Source organism: Aquarana catesbeiana, linkage group LG02 (assembly GCF_042186555.1).
Source record: "Aquarana catesbeiana isolate 2022-GZ linkage group LG02, ASM4218655v1, whole genome shotgun sequence".
Taxonomy (NCBI): domain Eukaryota; kingdom Metazoa; phylum Chordata; class Amphibia; order Anura; family Ranidae; genus Aquarana; species Aquarana catesbeiana.
Genome location: NC_133325.1, coordinates 356,037,679 through 356,062,894, shown reverse-complemented (window position 1 = coordinate 356,062,894; position 25,216 = coordinate 356,037,679). Strand labels below are relative to the sequence as shown.

At 43.3% G+C, this 25,216-nt stretch overlaps 1 protein-coding gene across 2 annotated transcripts in view; it reads left to right on the top strand.

Annotated features, from left to right (window-relative positions):
• Positions 1 to 25,216, top strand: part of NF1 (neurofibromin 1) — a 496,399-nt gene that overhangs the window by 212,140 nt on the left and 259,043 nt on the right. For both annotated transcript variants that reach the window (XM_073615002.1, XM_073615001.1), the window contains exons 16-22: positions 2,634 to 2,757; positions 4,342 to 4,588; positions 4,961 to 5,034; positions 5,212 to 5,295; positions 10,969 to 11,409; positions 11,600 to 11,739; positions 25,024 to 25,146. In XM_073615002.1, coding sequence (XP_073471103.1) covers positions 2,634 to 2,757; positions 4,342 to 4,588; positions 4,961 to 5,034; positions 5,212 to 5,295; positions 10,969 to 11,409; positions 11,600 to 11,739; positions 25,024 to 25,146 — 1,233 coding nt within the window. The remainder of the gene's footprint in view (positions 1 to 2,633; positions 2,758 to 4,341; positions 4,589 to 4,960; positions 5,035 to 5,211; positions 5,296 to 10,968; positions 11,410 to 11,599; positions 11,740 to 25,023; positions 25,147 to 25,216) is intronic.

The window sequence follows — 25,216 nt, the reverse complement described above, 5'->3', positions numbered from 1 at the left end:
AAGAGCTGACGTTTTGTTAGTGCTTACTCATAGACATCATCAGAAAGGACCTTGCCCATCAATATTCTAGAAACTCGGGCAGGTCGTCTGGCCCTTGAGGCCTGGACGCTCAGATTACGAAGTTGTCCTGTCAGGATTCAATCCGACAATGCCACGGCTGTGGCTTACATCAATCACCAAGGGGGCATGAGAAGTCATGCAGCCCAAAAGGAGGTGAATCATGTTCTAGCTTGGGCATAAAGCAAAATTCCTTGCCTATCGGCGATTTTCATTCCAGGGATAGAAAATTGGCACTACTTGAGTCGCCAACAATTGTTTCTGGGAGAATGGTCCCTTCACCCCGACATCTTTCTGTCGATATGTCAAAGATGGGGTGTCCTGGACATGGATCTGTTCGCGTCCAGATTCAATAACAAAGTCTACAACTTTGTGTCAAGGGATCTGCTGGCATATGGAACAGATGCCTTGGTCTTTCCATGGGATCAGTTTTCACTGATATGTGTTTCCTCCAGTTCTGCTGCTTCCGCGCCTTCTTCGCAGGATCAAGCAGGAAGGGAAAGCGGTGATTCTGGTGGCCCAGAGGATCTTGGTTTGCCGAGATCATAAAGATGGCGGTAGGGGACCCTTGGACCCTGCTGCTGTGGCCAGACCTTTTCGCACAAGGTCCGGTATCCCATCCTACCTTACAAACGCTAAATTTAACGGTTTGGCTATTGAAACCCACATTCTAAAGGACCGTGGGTTATCTCCTTCAGTAGTGTCTACTTTGGTTAATGCTAGGAAGTCGGCCTCCAGAGTCATAGATAGATAGATAGTCTGGAAGGCATATGTCTCCTGGCGTGGAACCAGGGCACCCCAGAAAGTATGTCATAGGTAGGATCCTTGAATTCCTGCAGATGGGATTGGAAATGAAGCTGGCCTTGAGTATTATCAAGGGCCAGGTTTCGGCTTTATCAGTATTGTTTCAACGGCCTCTTGCTTCTCACTCTCTGGTTCGTAACTTTATTCAGGGGGTAACGTGGATTAATCCTCCCGTCAGGACACCCCTGAACCCTTGGGATTTGAATTTCGTCTTATCGGCTTTACAGAAACAGCCTTTTGAGTCTATACGGGATATTCCCTTGGTTCTTTTGACGAGAAAGATAATTTTTTTGGTTGCCATATCCTCTGCCAGAAGGGTATCGGAATGATTATTCATAAGGATAAGGTGGTATTGCGGCCTCGTCCTGAATTCCTACCAAAGGTAGTGACAGGTTTTCATTTAAACTAGGGTATTGTTCTGCCTTCTTTTTTCCCAGAACCTCGATCTAGGGAAGAAAAATCACTACATTCCCTTGATGTAGTGAGAGCTGTCAAGGTTTATTTAAAGACCGCTCAGATTCGCAAAACAGATGTTTTGTTTTTATTGCCAGAAGGTCCTAAAAGAGGACAGGCAGCATCAAAATCTACCATTTACAAATGGATTCGTCAAATGATTGTTCAAGTTTATGGTATAAAGAGGAAGATTACTTCTTTTCACGTTAAAGCGCACTCCACCAGGGCTGGTAGTGCTTTTTGGGCAGTGCATCACCAAGCCTCCATGGCTCAGATCTGCAAGGCCGCAACTTGATCTTCAATCCATACATTTACCAGATCAAATCGATGTAAAAGGTCGTGAGGATATTGCCTTTGGGCGCAGTGTACTGCAGGCTGCAGTATGAGTCCAAGTCTCTTAATGCTCTACTTTTTTGTTGTCTCCCTCCCTTCAGTTGCCATTGCTATGGGAAATCCCACATAGTAACTACTATGGCTCTGTGTCCCGTGATGTTCGATTAAAACAGCTTACCTGTAAATTCCTTTTCTCTGAAGCGTATCACGGGACACAGAGGTCCCTCCCTTCTTTAGTATACACGTGTATTGCTTGGCTACAATACTGAGGTACTCCCAGTAGTGGGAGGGGTTATATAGGGAGTGCACTTTTTGTCTTAGGGCGTGCCAGTGTCCATCACCTGAAGGTGACCTATAACCCACATAGTAACTACTATGGCTCTGTTTCCCGTGATGTACTTCAAAGAAAAGGATTTTACAGGTAAGCTGTTATAAAAATCCTATTTTTACATCATACTTACCTGTAAAATCCTTTTCTTTGAGTACATCATGGGACACAAAGATTCCTCCCCTCTTTTTTGAGGATTCAGTGCTTGCTACAAAACTGAAGTGCTTCCTGTATGGGAGGGGTTATATAGGGGATCAGTTCCTGTCTGGAGACCTTTGGTCTATCAGTGTCCATTCACCTAATGATGGAGTATAACCCAGCAGGTAATGAATATTAGCCTGACTCTGTGTTCCATGGTGTAAAAGAAAAGGATTTTTACAGGTAAGTATGATGTAAAAATCCTATTTTTTCCCACAACTTACAGCATGGGTAGATTTCCTCTCACTTCCTGTTGTCTTCCTCCATTTGTAAGTAGGATGTTTGTAACTAGAGAATCGCCTGTAATTGGTGTGGGAGAATCTCAGAAGCATTGTGCCACTTATAGACTTATTAGTTGACCCAAATTGAATAGAAGTATGTCAAAGATAGTATTTTTTGGGCATTTTAAGTGCTGTCTGGGAATTTTAGATTATAAAGATCTTTTGTATGTTTTTCACAGTTCACAAATGATTTTTTATATCTGTAAAAAGTTGACTGGTCATCAGATGCTCAACAGCACAGAAGTCCTGAAATGGCTACGAGAAATTTTAATCTGCAGGAATAAATTTCTTCTAAAAAATAAGGTATCTACAGAAATACTATGTATAAAGTTACTTTTACTTGTGACATGCTTGGCTATTTTTTTTTTTTCCCAATAGACCGTGATTGTAAAGGCTAGGTTTTAAATATTTAATGTAAACAACAAACAATACTTACCTGCTCTGTGCAATGCTTTTGCACAGAGCAGCCCAATCCTCCTATTCTCTGGTCCCCTGCCGGCGCTCCTGGTTAGTGGCTCCACCCGCCAAGGGCTTCCGCTGCTGTATCTTAGCCAAGGAAGAGGGAGAGAGCCTTTAACCTTGCCATACACCGATTTAATTTTTTTATTTTTATTAATCCTTTTATCTTGGTGGCTAGCTTTTCTGATTTACCAACAACTAAGTGGTATGAGAGCCTATCTTATATTATTCAAACAGAATGTATTATTAAAGGGGGTATATCAGCACAAGTTTTGGCCATTGGAGGACAGCCAGGCTCTTTTCCCAGCACAGCCAGAAAACTGACCACTCTAGGATGGGTGTGCTTCTTTGCCTAGTGTTATCAGTTTGAAATATGAAAGCAGGGGAACTGGCAGGGTCACCAAGAATTTTACTCAAAGAAAGAAATACAAAATGAACAATGTACTTTTTAACACATGTACACTACATTATACCATACTGAGGGTTTACCTTGTATGAGTGAACAAAGTCTAATCAGTATGACCGTTTATTAGTATCCTAAAACTTTCAGAATGTTAAGGAATACCTTGTAAATGACACATGTAACTTTGCATTGCTTACTTTTTTTTTTTATATGAAAAGACTGCTTGCCCGGCTCTCTTGTTTTAATACTGACCTGGAACAAGCACATAGAAATCAGAATCCAAACTAATCTTCATCACTTCTTTTGGGCCAACAACTCGACCTGAAACCAGAGGATAAGCTGAGCCAACAGGCAACTAGCATTTTTTACGAGCAAGAAATATGGAAACTGTTATTTCTGGTTTATGAAACTTTTAGTTGCCTGGCCAATGTTTCTAACAAAGCTATAGTACTTTTAAGTCCTTGACCAGGAACATGTATGTACAACTATTCTGGGTCATGGACTAACATGATAAAGGCCTGGCAACCAGCGTTTTCAAATGAAAATGTCAGCAGTGGTGGCCTCCAAATTTATGTTGTTTGGTTTTAAGAACAGATGTAGTGGGGCTTCCATCTTCTTCTATTCCTCAGCTCTACCTGGTGTTCAGACTGAGGTTGCCGATGCCTATGTATAGCGTAAACCACCGGAGGAAAAGTCGACACTTGGTATAACATCAAATGGCTTGTCTTCCTTTATTAAAATCTTATATGAATGACAGCTTAAAAGAACCAACACATTATGGCTGTCAGGCCTTAATCATGGCCATGTGTTAGCTGTTTTCACAGCTGTCATTTATGTAATTTCAATAAAGGCTGCCATTTGATATTTACTGAGTGCTGACTTTTCCTCCATTGGTATGTGATTTTAAAAGCAGGTATGAGTTTTGTCCAAAAATCTTTATTTCAAATCTAATTGTAACGGATAGTATATGTTCCCTGGGTTTTTCTCAGTACTCGGTAAATCATACTTCTGGTCCTTTCTTGTAGGAGTGTGCTGCTGTCGGAAGTGCAATTCCAATTTGTCGTCAAGCCCACACTAAATTAGAAGTTTGTCTGTACATGTTTCTCTGGAGCCCAGACATTGAAGCTGTTCTAGTGGCCATGTCCTGTTTTCGAAGCCTGTGTGAGGAGGCTGATATACGTTGTGGGATTGATGAAGTATCTGTTCATAATTTCTTGCCAAATTATAACACTTTCTTGGAGTTTGCATCTGTAAGCAACATGATGTCTCTGGGTAAGCGTATAAGAGTACCTGAGTTTGTATTATATTTAATCTGTAGAAATTTCTGCTCAGGTTATTTGTTCTATATTTTATTGTGCTATGAAAACCAATTCATTGTTTTACCTGTGTCACCAGGTTCAGAAACCGTAATTTAAATAGCTTTTTCAAAATTTCAGGCTGGTATTCGTAAGCATGCTTACATGTGTTGGAATTCTCATGCGCCTTTACTATAGGCCCTTTGTATTGTTTTGGTCTGTATATTTAGCATTGTATTTGGGTTCTTTCAGCATTTTTATGTTAAGCCAACATTAGTTTTAAAGTATATAGTACTTTTTTCTAAGACCATTTTTATGGCTGATATTGCTACTTTGTGTACATTTATAGGTAGAGCCGCTCTACAGAAACGTGTCATGGCCTTGCTAAGAAGAATAGAACATCCCACTCCTGGAAACACAGAAGTGAGTCTCTTGTATATATATATATATATATGTGTGTGTGTGTGTGTGTGTATATATATATATATATATATATATATATATATATATATATATATATATATATATATATATATATACTTTTTTTTTATAAAATTTTTTTTTCTATGCATATATTATATCTTCCATTACTGTTTCCAGGCTTGGGAAGATACGTATGCGAAGTGGGAGCAAGCCACAAAGTTGATTCTAAACTTCCCGAAGACTAAGCTGGAAGATGGCCAGGTGATGAAAAACACAGCATGTTTTGATATTTTTTAAATTCTAAATCTAGCAACAACCTTTACCATTATTCTGAACAGGGTAGAAAAAGGCTAGAATGTCTGTCAGATTTTTATTGCTGTTGGTGAACCAAATATGAACTTCCCCTCCCTCATCTGCCTAGAGACTCCCGTACACGAAATTAAAGGGGGTACCAATGTCACTACAACAAGATAACACTGACAGAAGTATCATTCTGGCAGAGGTTTTGGGGCCTGTTAACACAGCAACCGATATCTGGCGCACACCAAACCGCAGCAGTGTTGATTAGTGTGCAGCAGCTGTCCATTCTGGCTGCAGCGAGCCAGCGGTGGGGGGTGGAGTGATGCGGGTTTTAGTGCATCACACAGCTTTTGTTCTCTTCTTTTGTACACACTTTGAACTGCACACAAGTAACACTTCGTTCATGTCATTGTACAGCAGTGCAGAGCATTGCACTGCTGTACAGTAACATGATATCTTGTCAAGTGTGCTGTGATAAAATGCAGCATGTCTGCATTTTATCACAGCTCACTTCACTGAGCTGCAAATCAGTTGCAGTGTGAACAGAACACCTAAAAACAATTGTTTTATGTGTCCTAGCTGTGACCTGTTTTCTTCCAGTGTGATAAAACGCAGGTCATCACACTATATGTGAACAGGGCCTTACACATTCCTGTTTGTAATAGAAAACGTGCTTTTGTCACATTGTGTGTGTATAATATATATATATATATATATATATATATATATATATATATATATATATATACACAGTATCTCACAAAAGTGAGTACACTCACATTTTTGTAAATATTTTACTATATATTTTCATGCGACAGCACTGAAGAAATGACACTCTGGTACAATGTAATGTAATGAGTGTACAGCTTGTATAACAATGTAAATTTAATTTCCCCTCAAAATAACACACAGCCATTAATGTCTAAACCACTGGCAACAAAAGTGAGTATACTCCTAAGTGAAAATGTCCAAATTGGGCCCAAAGTGTCAATATTTTGTGTGGCCACCATTTTTTTTCCAGCACTGCCTTAACTCTCTTGGGCATGAAGTTCACTAGAGCTTCACAGGTTGCCACTGGAGTCCTCTTCCGCTCCTCCATGATGACATCAGGGAGCTGATGGATTTTAGAGACCTTGCACTCCTCCACCTTCTGTTTGAGGATGCCCCACAGATGCTCAATAGGGTTTAGGTCTGGAGACATGCTTGGCCAGTCCATCACCTTTACCCTCAGCTTCCTTAGCAAGGCAGTGGTCATTTAGGAGGTGTATTTGGGGTCATTATCATGTTGGAATACTGCCCTGTGGCCCAGTCTCTGAAGAGAGGGGATCATGCTCTGCTGCAGTATGTCACAGTATGTGTTGGCATTCATGGTCCCCTCAATAAACTGTAGCTCCCCAGTGCCGGCAGCACTCATGCAGCCCCAGACCGTGACTTTCCGTACACCATGCTTGACTGTAGGGAAGACACACTTGTCTTTGTACCCCTCACCTGGTTGCTGCCACACACGCTTGACACCATCTGAACCAAATACTTTTATCTTGGTCTCATCAGACCACAGGACGTGGTTCCAGCAATCCATGTCCTTTTTCTGCTTGTCTTCAGCAAGCTGTTTGCGGGCTTCCTTGTGCATCATCTTTAGAAGAAGCTTCCTTCTGGGATGACAGCCATGCAGACCAATTTGATGCAGTGAGTGGCGTATGGTCTGAGCACTGACAGGCTGACCCCCCACACCTTCAACCTCTGCAGCAATGCTGGCAGCACTCATACGTCTATTTCCCAAAGAGAATCTCTTCATATGATGCTGAGCACGTGCACTCAACTTCTTTGGTCAACCATGGCGAGGCCTGTTCTGAGTGGAACCTGTCCTGTTAAACTGCTGTATGGTCTTGGCCACCATGCTGCAGCTCAGTTTCAGGGTTTTGCCAATCATCTTATAGCTTAGGCCATCTTTATGTAGAGCAACAATTCTTTTTTTTTTTTTCAGATCCTCAGAGTTTTGACATGAGGTGCCATGTTGAGCTTCCAGTGACCAGTAAGAGAGAGAGCGAGAACGCCAAATTTAACACACCTGCTCCCCATTCACCCCTGAGACCTTGTAACACTAACGAGTCTCATGAAACCAAGAGGGAAAATGGCTAATTGGGCCGAATTTGGACATTTTCACTTTTAGGGGTGTACTCACTTTTTTTGCCAGCAGTTTAGCCATTAATGGCTGTGTTGAGTTATTTTGAGGGGACAGCAAATTTACACTGTCATACATTCACTGCTTTACATTGTAGCAAAGTAGAAGAAAATATTTACAAAAATGTGAGGGGTGTACTCACTTTTGTGAGATACTGTGTGTGTATGTATATATGTGTGATATATATATATATATATATATATATATATATATACACACACACACAGTGGATATAAAAAGTCTACACACCCCCTGTTAAAATGTCAGGTTTCTATGATGTAAAAAGAAGAGACAGAGATAAATCATTTCAGAACTTTTTCCATCTTTTTAATGTGACATATAAATTGTACAACACAGTTGAACAACAAACTGAAATCTTTTAGGTGGAGGAAAGTAAAAATAAAAAGTGAAAATGATATGGTTTCCGAAGTGTACACACCCTTAAACTAATACTTTGTTGAAGCACCTTTTTATTTTATTACAGCACTCAGTCCTTTGGGGTATGAGTATATCAGCATGGCCCATCTTGACTTGGCAATATTTGCCCGCTCTTTTTTTGCAAAAACACTCTAAATCTTTCAGATTGGGAGTGCATCTCCTCTGCACGGCCCTCTTCAGATCACCCCATGGATTTTCAATCGGATTCAGGTCTGGGCTCTGGCTGGGCCATTCCAAAACTTTAATCTTCTTCTGGTGAAGCCATTCTTTTGTTGATTTAGATGTATGCTTTGGGTCGTTGTCATGCTGAAAGATGAAGTTCCTCTTCATGTTCAGCTTTCTATCAGAAGCCTGAAGGTTTTGTGCCAATATTGACTGGTATTTGGAACTGTTCAAAATTCCCTCTACCTTGACTAAGGCCCCTGTTCCAGCTGAAGAAAATCGCTCCAAAGCATGATGTTGCCACCACCATGCTTTACTGTGGGTATGGTCTTCTTTGGTGATGTGCAGTGCTTTTGCGCTAAACCTATCTTTTGGAATTATGGCCAAAAAAGTTCAACCTTGGTTTTATCAGACCATAACACATTTTCCCACATGTTTTTTTGAGACTACAGATGTGTTTTTGCAAAATTTAGCTGAAATTTTGGAGGGACGTCCAGTTCTTGGTAATGTCACTGTTGTGCCATATTTTCGCCACTTGATAATTGTCTTCACTTCCATGGTATTTGTAAAACCTTGCTAATTCTTTTTGTACCCTTCTCCTGACTGATACCATTTAACAATGAGATACCTTTGATGCTTTGGAAGCTCTCAGCTTTTGCTGTAGGCTGCTGCTAAGAAAATGTCAGGAAAGACCTACTAGAACTGCTGAATTTTATTTGGGGTTAATCACTTTTAATGATGGCAGGTGTGTACTGACTACAATTTAACATGAGTTTATATTTGATTGCTTAAATCTGAACGGAGCTACATCCCCAGTTATAAGAGGGTATGCACCCTTATGCAACCACATTATTTTCTTTTTTTTTGTTTTTACTCCCCCCTCTTCCTAAAAGATTTCAGTTTGTTTTTCAATAGTTGTACAGTTTATAGGTCACATTAAAGGTGTAAAAAGTTCTGAAATTGTGTATCTTTGCCTCATTTTTTTACACCACTGAAACCTGACATTTTAAGAGGGGTGTGTAGACTTTTTATATCCACTGTATATACACGCACACACACCTTCATTTTGTCTAAAAGTATTACATTTGATTGAAAAAAGAAAAATAGTGTATAATATGCATTTTACAATTTCTATATATAAAAAAAGTTTATTATGTAAAATGCGTGTTTTTTTTTTTTTTTCTATTGTATGCATACATAAACGCACACAATATTTTTCTTTTTCCATCAAATGTAATGCTTTTAGACAAAAAAGAGGTGGTGAATAGCCTGATCATAAAAGCATCATGTCCAAATTCTGACATTGTAAAATGCTGCATACACTACATTACCAAAAGTATTGGGGCACATGAACTTTAAAGGCATCCCAATCTTAGTCTGTGCGATTCAATATTGAGTTGGCCCACCCTTTGCAGCTTTAATAGCTTCAACTTTTCTGGGAAAGTGGTCCACAAGGTTTAGGGGTGTCTATATGGATGTTTGACCAGAAGAGCGTTTGTAAGGTCATGCACTGATGATGGACACGATGGCCTGGCTCGCAGTTTCCGATCTAATTCATCCCATGGGTGTTCTATCGGGTTGAAGTCAGGACTCTGTGCAGGCCAGTCAAGTTCCTCCACCCCAAACTCGCTCATCCATGTCTTTATGGACCTTGCTTTGTGTACTGGTGTGCAGTCTTGTTGGAACAGGAATGGCCCATACCATGATTTGGTATGCTGAAGCCTTAAAGTGTTACTAAACCCACAACAGTAAAATCTGTCTGTATATGCAGTAAAGCATGCTTGTTATACTCAATGTGGAACTTGAGGGGTTCAGCCTCTGCATTGTGCAAGAAGGCTGGTTTTATCCTGTATGCATAGATCCTCCCCCTCCTGCACTGTCTATCTGGGGAAAGCCAGCTAGCACATGCAGAGTAGCCAACCTGCACATGCTCTGTTGTCTTTTATGCTGGAGAGAATAACTGCTTGTTCTCAGATAGCGAGGTTACATGATATTGGCATCACACATGTGGACTTACTGTATATACAGGCTAATGTGGAAATCTCCTCCTACCTCAGCTCTCAGCACTGGATAAACTGTGATTTATCACTGGCCGTGGTATACAGATCAGCTAAAAAAGTATATTGTGGCAATATTTTGATGTAAAAAGGTGATTTATAAGCTATTGGCACTGGGCGGGGCGCAGATTAACTATTTTTATATTACTGGGTTTAGTAACACTTTGTGTTCCCTTCACTGGAACTAAATGAGTAACCCCACACCGTAATCCCCCCTCCACCAAATGATTTAGACCAATAAAGACATGGATGAGCGAGTTTGAGGTGGAGGATCTTGACTGGCCTGCAGAGAGTCCTGACTTCAACCCAATAAAACACCTTTGGGCTGAATTAGAGTGGAGACTGCGAGCCAGGCTTTCCCGTCCACTTCAGTGCCTGGTATTCAGTGCCTGACCTCACAAATGCACTTCTGGAAGAATGGTCAAATATTTCCATAGACACACTCCTAAACCTTGTGAACATCCTTCCCAAAAGAGTTGAAGCTGGTATAGCTGCAAAGGGTGAGCCAACTCCATATTGAACTCTACAGACTAAGACTGGGGTGCCATTAAAGTATATGTGCGTGTGAAGGCAGGTGTCAAAATACTTTTGGTAATATAGTGTATGTGCTTGTTGCTTTACTTTTTAGCGATGTGCTTTTTTCTAAGTGAGAGCATAATGAAGAAAAAAAATAATCACCAGGGTTCTCTGTTCTATAACGGACTGGTAATTAATTTGTTCATGGGTTGACTTTTGCAAAAGAGCAATATGGTAACCAAGCTTAAATGTTTGGTTTTTTTTTTTTGTTTTTTTCAGGTCACAGAAAGCCTTCATAAAACCATTGTGAAGAGGCGAATGTCTCATGTAAGTGGAGGTGGTTCCATAGACCTGGCTGATACTGACTCACTACAGGAGTGGATTAACATGACTGGTTTTCTTTCTGCACTTGGTGGAGTCTGTCTGCAGCATCGCAGCAATGTGGGACTAGTTACTTACAGTCCCCCTATGGGTCCTGTTAATGAACGAAAAGGTTCCGTTATCTCAATGGTTTCTACTGAAGGAAATGCAGAAACGCCAGTCAGCAAGTTTCTTGATCGGCTTCTCTCATTAATGGTTTGCAACAATGAGAAAGTTGGAATTCAAATTCGGACAAACATCAAAGACCTGGTTGGTTTAGAGTTGAGCCCTGCTTTGTATTCAATGCTGTTCAACAAAATGAAGAACAACATCAGCAAGTTCTTTGACTCCCAGGGGCAGGTAAGTAAAATGTTTTTTATGAAGAGTTAATGCGTTTAACGTTTGCCAATTGTTTCTTAGTTTAGCAGTGTAATCCAAAAAGCAAGCAGTGCATCTTTCTGCAGCCTGCTTATAAATCAACTTTTGCTGTTTACCTTGGGTTTCATTAGAAAAAACGTTACTACAGTGTGTCCTGTTCTTTGCATTACAGGTTTTGCTCAATGACACAAACACTCAATTTGTTGAACAGACGATTACGATCCTGAAGAACTTGCTTGATAATCACACAGAAGGCAGCTCTGAACATTTGGGACAAGCTAGTCTAGAAACCATGATGCTAAATCTAGTCAGGTAACTGTATAACTAATATGACAAGCCTACTTAAAGCAAAAACCCATCAGAGAGATAACCAAATGGTATGTTTAGAGAACACCACAAAATGCCTATAAGGTGCATTGTATGGAGGAGTTGGCTGGATTAGATAGAATAGTGTTATTTTTTCTCATGTTCTTGCTTTAAATCCTACAATAGGCAGCCTATTCTTGCCTTGATATTACAATCTGCGGCCTATTTTTGCCCTAACCTATTGTTGCCCTCACCCTGCAGTCTGCAGCCTATTGTTGCCCTCACCCTGCAGTCTGCAGCCTATTGTTGCCCTCACCCTGCAGTCTGCAGCCTATTGTTGCCCTCACCCTGCAGTCTGCAGCCTATTGTTGCCCTCGCCCTGCAGTCTGCAGCCTATTGTTGCCCTCGCCCTGCAGTCTGCAGCCTGTGGTTGCCCTCGCCCTGCAGTCTGCAGCCTATGGTTGCCCTCGCCCTGCAGCCTATGGTTGCCCTCGCCCTGCAGCCTATGGTTGCCCTCGCCCTGCAGCCTATGGTTGCCCTCGCCCTGCAGCCTATGGTTGCCCTCGCCCTGCAGCCTATGGTTGCCCTCGCCCTGCAGCCTATGGTTGCCCTCGCCCTGCAGCCTGCAGCCTATGGTTGCTCTCAAGAATTTTTGTATCAACACAGAGTGGTACTGTGGATACATACAAAGTACTAGGTGCCACACCCGTAATTGAAATACGAGAAAAGGAAATTGTGGGCTTGGACTTTATAGGCACGATAACAAATGATATAAAGTTAAAAACTAAAATTTATTAGACATGAAAAACATATTATTTAAAAAAAAAAAAAACATAAAATATCTGTAAAATCAGTCCATAAAAATACAGTTACAGATAATTGAAGGCATGTACTGTATAGTGCTAGCGAAAGCTAGTAACACACATTGCCTGGAGGAAAACTGTGTAGAAGGAGGCTATAATAAGTGCCAATATACGGCCAGCGTATCAGTGGGAGAGGCAGCGGTCACAGTAGCTCATGTATAATCAAAAAGTAGCCCTCACAGGTTATAAATATGGGACCTGGTAGGATACAAACAGATAGGAAAAATGTCATCAATACCAGTTAATAACAATTAAAGAATAAAATTGTGAGAGATATAGAAGGGAGAGGTGGGGGAACGGGAAGAGGAGGGAAAAGGGAGGAAGTGAGTCTAATGAACAAAATAATAAAAACAATATTCCAAGGACATACCTGCTGCTACCAGTGGTACAAATATAGACATGAAAAACGGCCGCTCAGGTAGGAAGCGACTGCAGCAAAGGACTAGGTAGTAGGGATGCTCTGCAGCGTACCTTTGTACACACGCCCCGCTTGTAGTCATCCAATGGGCGCGAGCCGAGGTGACGTCATCCAAGCCGGCCAGACTGCGCATGCTCCCGATCTCAGCGTCGGCATAGAGAGTCAGCCTGGCGCGTGAGACAGGGAACGCAGCTGCCACCGTAGGTATGACAGGGGGAGCTCCCCCTGGTGGTACCAAAGTGCACCATCAGCCCTAAGGATTAGGGATGTGGCCCTGGGCGGCCGCATAGTGACGAAAATTAGCCCAGAGAACCACCATAACCAGGCTGGCAGGGAATGTCAAAGCAGCATAAGTTCAAAAGTCACAATGTAATCAAATCAACATACATTACAAAATTGTAAATACAGATATCAACATATCATAATGCAAGGATAAGGACTGTTTCATCCCAATATCAAAGATTGACACAGATGGTGTCAAATAACAATACATCTAAATTCGTGGAGAACTCACATTGGTACTTAAGAATTAAACAGTAAAAAAAAAAGGGGACAGGGCAATGATAGACTGGAGAGGACAAAGTATACAGTGGGGACGGAAAGTATTCAGGCCCCCTTAAATTTTTCACTCTTTGTTATATTGCAGCCATTTGCTAAAATCATTTAAGTTCAGTTTTTTTCCTCATTAATGTACACACAGCACCCCATATTGACAGAAAAACACAATTGTTGACATTTTTGCAGATTTATTAAAAAAGAAAAACTGAAATATCACATGGTCCTAAGTATTCAGACCCTTTGCTCAGTATTTAGTAGAAGCACCCTTTTGACCTAATACAGCCATGAGTCTTTTTGGGAAAGATGCAACAAGTTTTTCACACCTGGATTTGGGGATCCTCTATCATTTCTCCTTGCAGATCCTCTCCAGTTCTTTCAGGTTGGATGGTAAACGTTGGACAGCCATTTTTAGGTCTCTCCAGAGATGCTCAATTGGGTTTGTCAGGGCTCTGGTTGGGCCATTAAAGAACAGTCAGAGTTGTTGTGAAGCCACTCCTTTGTTATTTTAGCTGTGTGCTTAGGGTCATTGTCTTGTTGGAAGGTAAACCTTCGGCCCAGTCTGAGGTCCTGAGCACTGTGGAGAAGGTTTTCGTCCAGGATATCCCTGTACTTGGCCGCATTCATCTTTTCCTCGATTGTAACCAGTTGTCCTGTCCCTGCAGCTGAAAAACACCCCACAGCGTGATGCTGCCACCACCAAGCTTCACTGTTGAGACTGTATTGGACAGGTGATGAGCAGTGCCTGGTTTTCTCCACACATACCGCTTATAATTAAGGCCAAAAAGTTCTATCTTGGTCTCATCAGACCAGAGAATCTTATATCTCACCATCTTGGAGTCCTTCAGGTGTTTTTTAGCAAACTCCATGCGGGCTTTTATATGTCTTGCACTGAGCAGAGGCATCTGTAGGGCCACTATGCCATAAAGCCCCGACTGGTGGAAGGCTGCAGTGATGGTTGACTTTCTACAACTTTTTCCCATCTCCCGACTGCAACTCTGGAGCTCAGCCACAGTGATCTTTGGGTTCTTCTTTACCTCTTTCACCAAGGCTCTTCTAGCTGATAGCTCAGTTTGGCCGGACGGCCAGCTCTAGGAATGGTTCTGGTCGACCCAAATGTCTTCTATTTAAGGATTATGGAGGCCACTGTGCTCTTGGAACCTTAAGTGCAGCAGAAATTTTTTTGTAACCTTGGCCAGATCTGTGCCTTGCCACAATTCTGTCTCTGAGCTCTTTAGGCAGTTCCTTTGACCTCATGATTCTCATTTGCTCTGACATGCACTGTGAGACGTAAGGTCTTATATAGACAGGTGTGTGGTTTTCCTAATCAAGTCCAATCAGTATAATCAAACACAGCTGGACTCAAATGAAGGTGTAGAACCATCTCAAGGATGATCAGAAGAAATGGACAGCACCTGAGTTAAATATATGAGTGTCACAGCAAAGGGTCTGAATACTTAGGAGCATGTGATATTTCAGTTTTTCTTTTTTAATAAATCGGCAAAAATGTCAACAATTCTGTGTTTTCTGTCAATATGGGGTGCTGTGTGTACATTAATGAGGAAAAAAATGAACTTAAATGATTTTAGCAAATGGCTGCAATATAACAAAGAGTGAAAAATTTAAGGTGGTCTGAATACTTTCCGTCCCCACTGTATATATCAAGGAACAACTGAAAAGGGGGCTTATAAAAAAGATTTATAAGTGTGTGCCTCATTGACGCCAGGGGCATGAAAAGCACTGAGGTGTTCTATCCAAGTAGTTTCTTTTTGGAGAATAAATTTGTCCCACTCGCCACCTCTAGGATCTTTGGGGACAGCGGACAGCACAATGAGTGATTTCAAAGATACATCGAACTCGAATTTATGGTACAAATCTAAGTGTCTACTAACCGCAGTGATCATTTTGCCCTCTGCTGAATAGTATACATGATCCTTGATTCTGGATCGCAGATGTCTGGCCGTTTTACCTACATAAAAGGCGCCACATTGGCACGACATAAGATATACTACCCCCTGGGTGTCACAATTGGCATGAAATTTGGGGACAAAGATTTCCCCATTGGGGAGTATAAACTCCGTGCTCACCTGATCCACGGGCAGAATGAGAACTTCCCACATTGTGATACACCATATTTGGGTTGTTTTGTCCTGGGGTTCACTGAATAGTGGCTGGATGTTAATTTATCACGTAGAGACCTAGCCCGTCTGAAAGTGATTTCTGGAGTAGGGCCAATATATTTCATGAGGATAGGATCCTCCTGAAGAATTGGCCAGTGATTGGTTAAGATATCTCGCAATTGGTGTTGTGAAAATCTAGTGATAAATCTAGTAGAGCAGTTGGTCGTAACTGGTTTATTTTTGTAAAGTAGGGAGTTACGTGATTGACGTAGGGCTTTATTGTAAGCACTACGAAGCAAGGTCTTAATGTGTATCCTCTAGCCTGTAGTCTAGCATGAAGGGCCTTAGCTTGGATCTTAAATTCATCCAGGTGGGTACAGTTACGGCGCAATCTTAGGTATTGAGCATATGGAATGCTCTTAATAAGTGGTCTGGGGTGGGCACTATCTGCGTGTAACAGGGTGTTCCCTGCAGTCTCTTTCCTAAAGAGGGTAGAAGCTACCCTACGACTACAACCCCATATAGTAAATGTATTTTACTTTTTGTTTTCTCTGGTTCCCCCCCCCAATCACTTATTGACACTTTAGGAAGACCTCTTCTATATTTACATCTATATACTACCAACATTGTGAGCTTGTAAAATACTTTTTTGCTATTTTGTTGCATACGTCACCATGGTTGGCGAATACTGTCTGGGTCCTACCTGATTATGACTGGCCCCTTGGGTTTTCATCTTAGCATGTCCAATTCGCAATATTTGTCTGTATATTGCTACTTATTCTCCATTTTTCAGATTCTTATTGTATTTGTTATGTTTACTGGATGTTTTGTATTTTATCTAGTAAGTCTGTTCCATGCTCCTGAAGAAGCGATATGCGCGTAACATGTTGAGCCGTAGACACCAATAGCATCTTAATATACCGACTACATAGCTCGATCTTGGAGTGCAATAATCCTATGATGGAATGATTGGTATCTCATCCTCGAATTATCTATGTTACTACTTCGAGCTATGTATGGATTACACTACTGTAACTGTATTTTTATGGACTGATTTCTTACAGATATTGTATCTGTTTTTTTTTTTTTTTAACCACTTCAAAACCAGCCTCGTTTTGGATTTTAGGTGTTTAAGAGTTTAAAACAGGTTTTTTTGCTAGAAAATTACTTAGAACCCCCAAACATTATATATTGTTTTTTTTCTAACACCCTAGAGAATAAAATAGCGGTCATTGCAATACTTTTTTTTGCACCGTATTTGCGCAGCGGTCTTCTAAGCGCACTTTTTTGGAAAAAATTCACTTTTTTGAAAAAAAAAATAAGACAACAGTAAAGTTAGCCCAATTTTTTTTTATATTGTGAAATATAATGTTACACCAAGTAAATTGATACCCATCATGTCACGCTTTAAAATTGCGCCCGCTCGTGGAATGGCGTCAAACTTTTACCCTTAAAAATCTCCATAGGCGACGTTTAAAAAATTCTACAGATTGCATGTTTTGCGTTAGAGAGGAGGTCTAGGGCTAGAATTATTGCTCTCACTCTACCGGTCGCGGTGATACCTCACATGTGTGGTTTGACCACCGTTTTCATATGCGGGCGCTACTCACGTATGCGTTCGCTTCTGCGCGCAAGCTCGTCAGGACAGGGGGCTTTAAAAATTTTTTTTTTTTTTTTTTTTTTATTATTTATTTTACTTTATTTTATTTATTTTTTCACTGTTTTTTAAAAAAAAAAAATTTGGATCACTTTTATTCCTATTACAAGGAATGTAAACATCCCTTGTAATAGAAAAAAGCATGACAGGTCCTCTTAAATATGAGATCTGAGGTCAAAAAGTCCTCAGATCTCATATTTAGACTAAAATGCAAAAAAAAAAAAAAAAAAAAAGTCTTTTAAAAAAAATGACACAAAAAAAATTGTGCCTTTAAGAGAAGTGGGCGGAGCCGTCGTAATGACGTCGCTCCGGCAGTCACATGGTATAGAGACGGGTGGGGGCCATCTTGGCCTCACTCGTCTCAGTACCTCAGCAGTGACAGGTCCCGATCTCCTCCGCCGCTACCGACGGCTCCGGTAAGCGGCGGAGGGCGCGGGAGAGCGGCGGGAGGGGGGGTGGCACCTCTCCCGCCGCCGATAACGATGATCTCGCGGCGAACCCGCCGCAGAGACCACCGTTATCGTGTACAGAATCGCCGGCCCTAAAGATGGATACCTCGGTTGTGGCAGCAGCTGCTGCCGTTACCGAGATATCTATCTTTAAAAAACAGGACGTCAATATTCAGTGGGCGGTCGGGAAGTGGTTAAATATGTTTTTCATGTCTAATAAATTTTAGTTTTTAACTTTATATCATTTGTTGTCGTGCCTATAAAGTCCAAGCCCACAATTTCCTTTTCTCCTATTGTTGCCCTGACCCTACAGTCCGCAGCCTATTGCTGCCCTCGCCCTACAATCCCCTGATTTTACACGCAGGGTAAATGATTTTTTTGCCGGCAATTGCTGGTGTTAGCGCTTCAGTCATCATGGCACCATGCTTGATATGGTGTCGGGGTGATTGAAATTAAAAATAAATAAAGAACTGCGCTAAGTGTATGAACAGTGAAAAATGAAAAAAAGCATTAATAAATCAAATAACTGTGATAAGAGTCCTGCTGCTAAACACTATAACCCCTATAACTATAAGGCAAAAAATTGTACAGATATTAATCAGTGTAGCGCTGGACATAAATTTAAGTGAAACATTATTAAATGACAAATAGTGATAAATAGAAAATAATAAAGAAATATAATAACCACAAAATATGCTATGAACAGTCCATAACGTGTGAATTTTATCAGTGAAAACCTGCTTGAAATAAAGTGCCAATATGCAGTGGCAGTGAAACCGTCACAAAACAGCAGAAAAGCAGCAAAAAAAGCTCCACCGTTTAAATTAAAAGCGTGCATGTGACGTCATCAGGGGTATGTGATCGCGCATGCGCATTATATAGCCCAACAGCGCTACAGGGAGCAGCGTCATTGGCTAACTAGGTCCGAGCCGGATATCGTAATTGGTTTATCTTGAAGATCCTAATCTGGAGACACTCAGCGCACCAATGATAAACAGCTGGGACACTTGCTGAACATACATAAAATAAATGCAAACTATCCAAAAACTGTGCCATCTAGTGGACATTTAGAAAATCCTTGGACAAAATAAATTTTAAAAGGAATTCTTCAATATGATCATTTAGCAGCAAAAAGTACTAACAGGCTTGTAAACAATAACATTTCTATATTCAAGCCATTGGGGGCATGAGAGCCTAATCTATAGATCCAATTGGTCCAAGGACCATTTCTAGATCCCAGACTAATTGGATCTATAGATTAGGCTCTCATGCCCCCAATGGCTTGAATATAGAATGGGACATCAACTGTTTTATTAATCGCAGTTGATGTCCCATTTGAGGTATTCTGTCCCTATTTAACCAGGAGGCTGTTCCTTGTAGTTGTTCTTTATTTTTTTAGTTTTTTATTTTTGATGCCTAGGGATATATTTATTGAGGTTCCCATTTAGGACTATATGCATAAAAATGGAGATGTCCCTATAAGGATTTTATTGGAAGAGTCCTTTGTTAGAAAGGATAGTATTTTTATTGATGCCTATTCCCGTTAACATTCGGGTTGCATCAATTAATACATATCCTGGAGCTAAATATGTTTAATTTTATTTCTTTGTTTTGGTTTAATTCCTTCCCATTTACATTTATAATATTTTCAATATTATTACCTATAATATATCAATCAGCTTGTATTGGAGGGACATGTTATTGTTTACAAGCCTGTTAGTACTTTTTGCTGCTAAATGATCATATTGAAGAATTCCTTTTAAAATGTATTTTGTCCAAGGATTTTCTAAATGTCCACTAGATGGCACAGTTTTTGGACAGTTTGCATTTATTTTATGTATGTTCAGCAAGTGTCCCAGCTGTTTATCATTGGTGCGCTGAGTGTCTCCTATTTTGTCTCCAGATTAGGATCCTCTCGATAAACCAATTGCGATATCTGGCTCGGACCAAGTTAGCCAATGACGCTGCTCCCTGTAGCGCTGTTTGGCTATATAATGCGCATGCGCGATCACGTACCCCTGATGACGTCAGTTGTGACGAAACGGCCGTAGGGTCACAACGTGAACTTGTATCGCGCATGCGTGCTTTTAATTTAAACGGTGGTGGAGCTTTTTTTGCTGCTTTTCTGCTGTTTTGTGACGGTTTCACTGCCACTGCATATTGGCACTTTATATGATCTTGTGCAATATATTTGGAAGTTTTTCATAAAAGATTTTGGCTCTCTGCACTATTGGAGTTCCCTTTTTCTCCTTTTTATGGCTGTCCGTGTGGGAGTACTGGCCACTTGAGTTTTTCCTGGAAATCGAAGGTTTTCCCCTAAGTGTTCCTGTTGCTGCTGAGAGGCTAACATCTAAAGGAATCTGAGTGACATCGGTTGCGGTTCCAACAGGATATCAGTGGTGATCTACTGAGCCTGTTTTGACCCCCCTGAATAAGGTTGGTCGCAGGCTTTCTGGTAAGCCTTCATTTTGTCCGGTGGTGGGCGGCACTATTGATTGGAGTATTGTATTGGGATTCTGCACTTTTTTCATAATTCTTTTTGGACTATTTTTTCACCTTGATTTGCTATCATTGCTTGGACTATATTTCAAGCGTTGGAGCGCGGTTTTCACTGATAAAATTCACACGTTATGGACTGTTCATAGCATATTTTGTGGTTATTATATTTCTTTATTATTTTCTATTTACCACTAGTATCACTATTTGAAATTTAATAACGTTTCACTTAAATTTATGTCCAGCGCTACAGGGTGATTGAAATGCATTATTACTTTGTAGTAATAAATGAAATAGTTCGACTCGCCATAATGCAGAATGAGTGGGAGCCCTGAGCGTGTCACTTGCCACTGTCGCCTGCCAACAGATGCGGAATGTCACTTGCCACTGTTGCCTGCCACCAGATGCGGAATGTCACTTGCCACTGTCACCTGCCACCAGATGCGGAATGTCACTTGCCACTATCGCCTGCCACCAGATGCGGAATGTCACTTGCCACTGTGGCCTGTCACCAGATGCGGAATGTCACTTGCCCCTGTGGCCTGCCACCAGATGCGGAATGTCACTTGCCCCTGTGGCCTGCCACCAGATGCGGAATGTCACTTGCCCCTGTGGCCTGCCACCAGATGCGGAGTGTCACTTGCCCCTGTGGCCTGCCGCCAGATGCGGAGTGTCACTTGCCCCTGTGGCCTGCCGCCAGATGCGGAGTGTCACTTGCCCCTGTGGCCTGCCACCAGATGCGGAGTATCACTTGCCCCTGTGGCCTGCCACCAGATGCGGAGTGTCACTTGCCCCTGTGGCCTGCCACCAAATGCGGAGTGTCACTTGCCCCTGTGGCCTGCCACCAGATGCGGAGTGTCACTTGCCCCTGTGGCCTGCCACCAGGTGCGGAGTGTCACTTGCCCCTGTGGCCTGCCACCAGGTGCGGAGTGTCACTTGCCCCTGTGGCCTGCCACCAGGTGCGGAGTGTCACTTGCCCCTGTGGCCTGCCACCAGGTGCGGAGTGTCACTTGCCCCTGTGGCCTGCCGCCAGATGCGGAGTGTCACTTGCCCCTGTGGCCTGCCGCCAGATGCGGAGTGTCACTTGCCCCTGTGGCCTGCCGCCAGATGCGGAGTGTCACTTGCCCCTGTGGCCTGCCGCCAGATGCGGAGTGTCACTTGCCCCTGTGGCCTGCCGCCAGATGCGGAGTGTCACTTGCCCCTGTGGCCTGCCGCCAGATGCGGAGTGTCACTTGCCCCTGTGGCCTGCCGCCAGATGCGGAGTGTCACTTGCCCCTGTGGCCTGCCGCCAGATGCGGAGTGTCACTTGCCCCTGTGGCCTGCCGCCAGATGCGGAGTGTCACTTGCCCCTGTGGCCTGCCGCCAGATGCGGAGTGTCACTTGCCCCTGTGGCCTGCCGCCAGATGCGGAGTGTCACTTGCCCCTGTGGCCTGCCGCCAGATGCGGAGTGTCACTTGCCCCTGTGGCCTGCCGCCAGATGCGGAGTGTCACTTGCCCCTGTGGCCTGCCGCCAGATGCGGAGTGTCACTTGCCCCTGTGGCCTGCCGCCAGATGCGGAGTGTCACTTGCCCCTGTGGCCTGCCGCCAGATGCGGAGTGTCACTTGCCCCTGTGGCCTGCCGCCAGATGCGGAGTGTCACTTGCCCCTGTGGCCTGCCGCCAGATGCGGAGTGTCACTTGCCCCTGTGGCCTGCCGCCAGATGCGGAGTGTCACTTGCCCCTGTGGCCTGCCGCCAGATGCGGAGTGTCACTTGCCCCTGTGGCCTGCCGCCAGATGCGGAGTGTCACTTGCCCCTGTGGCCTGCCACCAGATGCGGAGTGTCACTTGCCCTTGTCGCCTGCCACCAGATGCGGAGTGTCACTTGCCCCTGTCGCCTGCCACCAGGTGCGGAGTGTCACTTGCCCCTGTCGCCTGCCACCAGGTGCGGAGTGTCACTTGCCCGTGTCGCCTGCCACCAGGTTTCGGAGTGTCACTTGCCCGTGTCGCCTGCCACCAGGTTTCGGAGTGTCACTTGCCCCTGTCGCCTGCCACCAGGTGCGGAGTGTCACTTGCCCCTGTCGCCTGCCACCAGGTGCGGAGTGTCACTTGCCCCTGTCGCCTGCCACCAGGTGCGGAGTGTCACCTGCCCCTGTCGCCTGCCACCAGGTGCGGAGTGTCACCTGCCCCTGTCGCCTGCCACCAGGTGCGGAGTGTCACCTGCCCCTGTCGCCTGCCACCAGGTGCGGAATGTCACCTGCCCCTGTCGCCTGCCACCAGGTGCGGAATGTCACCTGCCCCTGTCGCCTGCCACCAGGTGCGGAATGTCACCTGCCCCTGTCGCCTGCCACCAGGTGCGGAATGTCACCTGCCCCTGTCGCCTGCCACCAGGTGCGGAATGTCACCTGCCCCTGTCGCCTGCCACCAGGTGCGGAATGTCACCTGCCCCTGTCGCCTGCCACCAGGTGCGGAATGTCACCTGCCCCTGTCGCCTGCCACCAGGTGCGGAATGTCTCCTGCCACTGTCGCCTGCCACCAGCCACACTGCCTGCCACCACTGCATTAGTTGCAGCACTGGTCCATTTAGCACAGAGGCAGGCCTCTGTGTAGTGGTTTGTTCCGAATGAAGGCAGGAGATCGGTGATGCGGGGCAGTGAGAGATTTCATCTCTCTGCTCCCCACCGCACCTCTGACATTGAGGCTGACAGAACACCGGCTGTGAGGGCGGAAGAGCGGTGATGTGGGGGGCGGAGAGAGATGACCTCTCTGCTTGCTGGCTCGCTTCTTCCATCCACCCGTCTCCCATATGCTGGTCGCTTGGCTGTCTCATGCCGCCCGCCAGCCTTTCTTATGCCGGCCGCCCAGCTCTTTCATGCCGCTCGCACTTGCAGAAAGGCCATGGCCCGGTAGTTGACAAGCCCTGGGCTAGGGAGCGCTGGTTCACAACCATTTTCAGATCTCTTCAGAGATGTTCAATCAGTTTCAAGTCTGAGCTTTGGCTGGGCCACTCTAGGACATTTACAGCGTTTTCCTGTAGCCACTCCTTTGTTATCTTGGCTGTTTGCTTAGGGTTGTTGTCTTGTTGGAAGATGAAACTTTGCCCCGCTCTGAGGTCCAGAGCGCTCTGGAGCAGGTTTTCATCAAGGATGTCTCTGTACATTGCTGCATTCATATTTCCTTCGACCCTGACTAGTCTCCCAGCTTCTGTCGCTGAAAAACATCCCCGCAGCATGATGCTGCCAACACCATGCTTCACTGTAGGGATGTATTGGCCAGGTGATGAGCAGTGCCTGGTTTCTTCCAGACATGACGCTTGCTATTCAGGCCAAAGAGTTCAATCTTTGTTTCATCAGACCAGAGAATTTTGTTTCTCATGGTCTGGGAGTCCTTCGGGTACCTTTTGGCAAAATTCAGGTGGCCTGTTATATGCCTTTTACTGAGGAGTGGCTTCTGTCTGGCCACTCTACTATACAGGCCTGATTGGCGGAGTGCTGCAGAGATGGTTGTTTTTCTTGTTCTTTGTCAGAGTGACCATTGGGTTCGTGGTCATCTCCCTGACTAAGGCTCTTCTCCCCCAATCGCTCAGTTTGGCCCGGCATCCCGCTCTGGTAAGAGTTCTGGTGGTTCAAAACTTCTTCCATTTACAGATGATAGAGGCCACTGTGCTCATTGGGACCTTCAATGCTGCAGAAATGTTTCTGTATCTTTCCCCAGATCTGTGCCGCGATACAATCCTGTCACAGAGGTCTACAGACAATTGCTTGGACTTCATGGCTTGGTTTGTGCTCTGATATGCACTGTTCACTTTGGGACCTTTATATAGACAGGTGTGTGCCTTTCCTAATCATGTCCAATCAAATGAATTTACCACAGGTGGACTCCAATCAAGTTGGAACATCTCAAGGATGATCAGTGGAAACGGGATGCACCTGAGCTCAATTTTGAGGCAAAGGCTATGCATACTTCTGTACATGTGATTTTTTTTTTTCTTTTTTTTTTAATTTTTCCTTTTAATAAATTTTCAAAGATTTCAAACAAGCTTCTTTCACAATGTCTTTATGGGGTATTGTTTGTAGAATTTTGAGGGAAATAATGAATTTAATCAATTTTGGAATAAGGCTGTAGCATAACATAAAATGTGGAAAAAGTGAAGCGCTGTGAATACTTTCCGGATGCACTGTAGGTAATGTTCCTCATTTGCAAATTTGAGCATCCTTCCGCTAAAATTTTTGTAAATGGTACATATCCATTTAATGAGTGAAAATGCAGGAAAATTGAATACTGCAGTTTTTTTTTTTTTTTTTTTTTTTGGACACCTTTCTTTTCCCAGTCTGATGATTTGGAAAAGAGAACCACAGCACACTGATTAGTTATGTTCTCTTACTTCAGGACAAGTTCAGCCTTCTCCCCCGGCCTGCTGATTTTGGAAAATAAATAACAGCAGCATAATGATTAGGTCATCCATGTGCTTAAATTTTTGAAAGCAAGTTCAGCCTTAAAAATGACAGCACTATGCAAAGCAAAAAGCATGATTGGCTTACACTGCTGGCCCTTGGATTTCAATTTCTAATATCATCATCTGTATGTGAAAGTGTATTCCTTTTTTTTTTTTTTCTAAACGAATGTATTTGCACGTATGTATATATGTAACACAGTTTTTTTCCTGGACTTCTACTTTAACCTTTTGTCCTCATTGAAATGTGGCTATATCTTTACCGTGACTTCTGATTAGATCTTGCCATTTCTCAATTTTCAGATATGTACGTGTTCTGGGTAACCTGGTTCATGCCATACAGATCAAAACCAAGCTGTGTCAACTGGTGGAAGTAATGATGGAACGGAGGGATGATCTTTCTTTTTGTCAAGAAATGAAGTTTAGGCGAGTTTCTCTCTGACATTTGAAAAGCAACAATTGCTTAAAGCATTAAAATATGTATAGTTGGTATAAT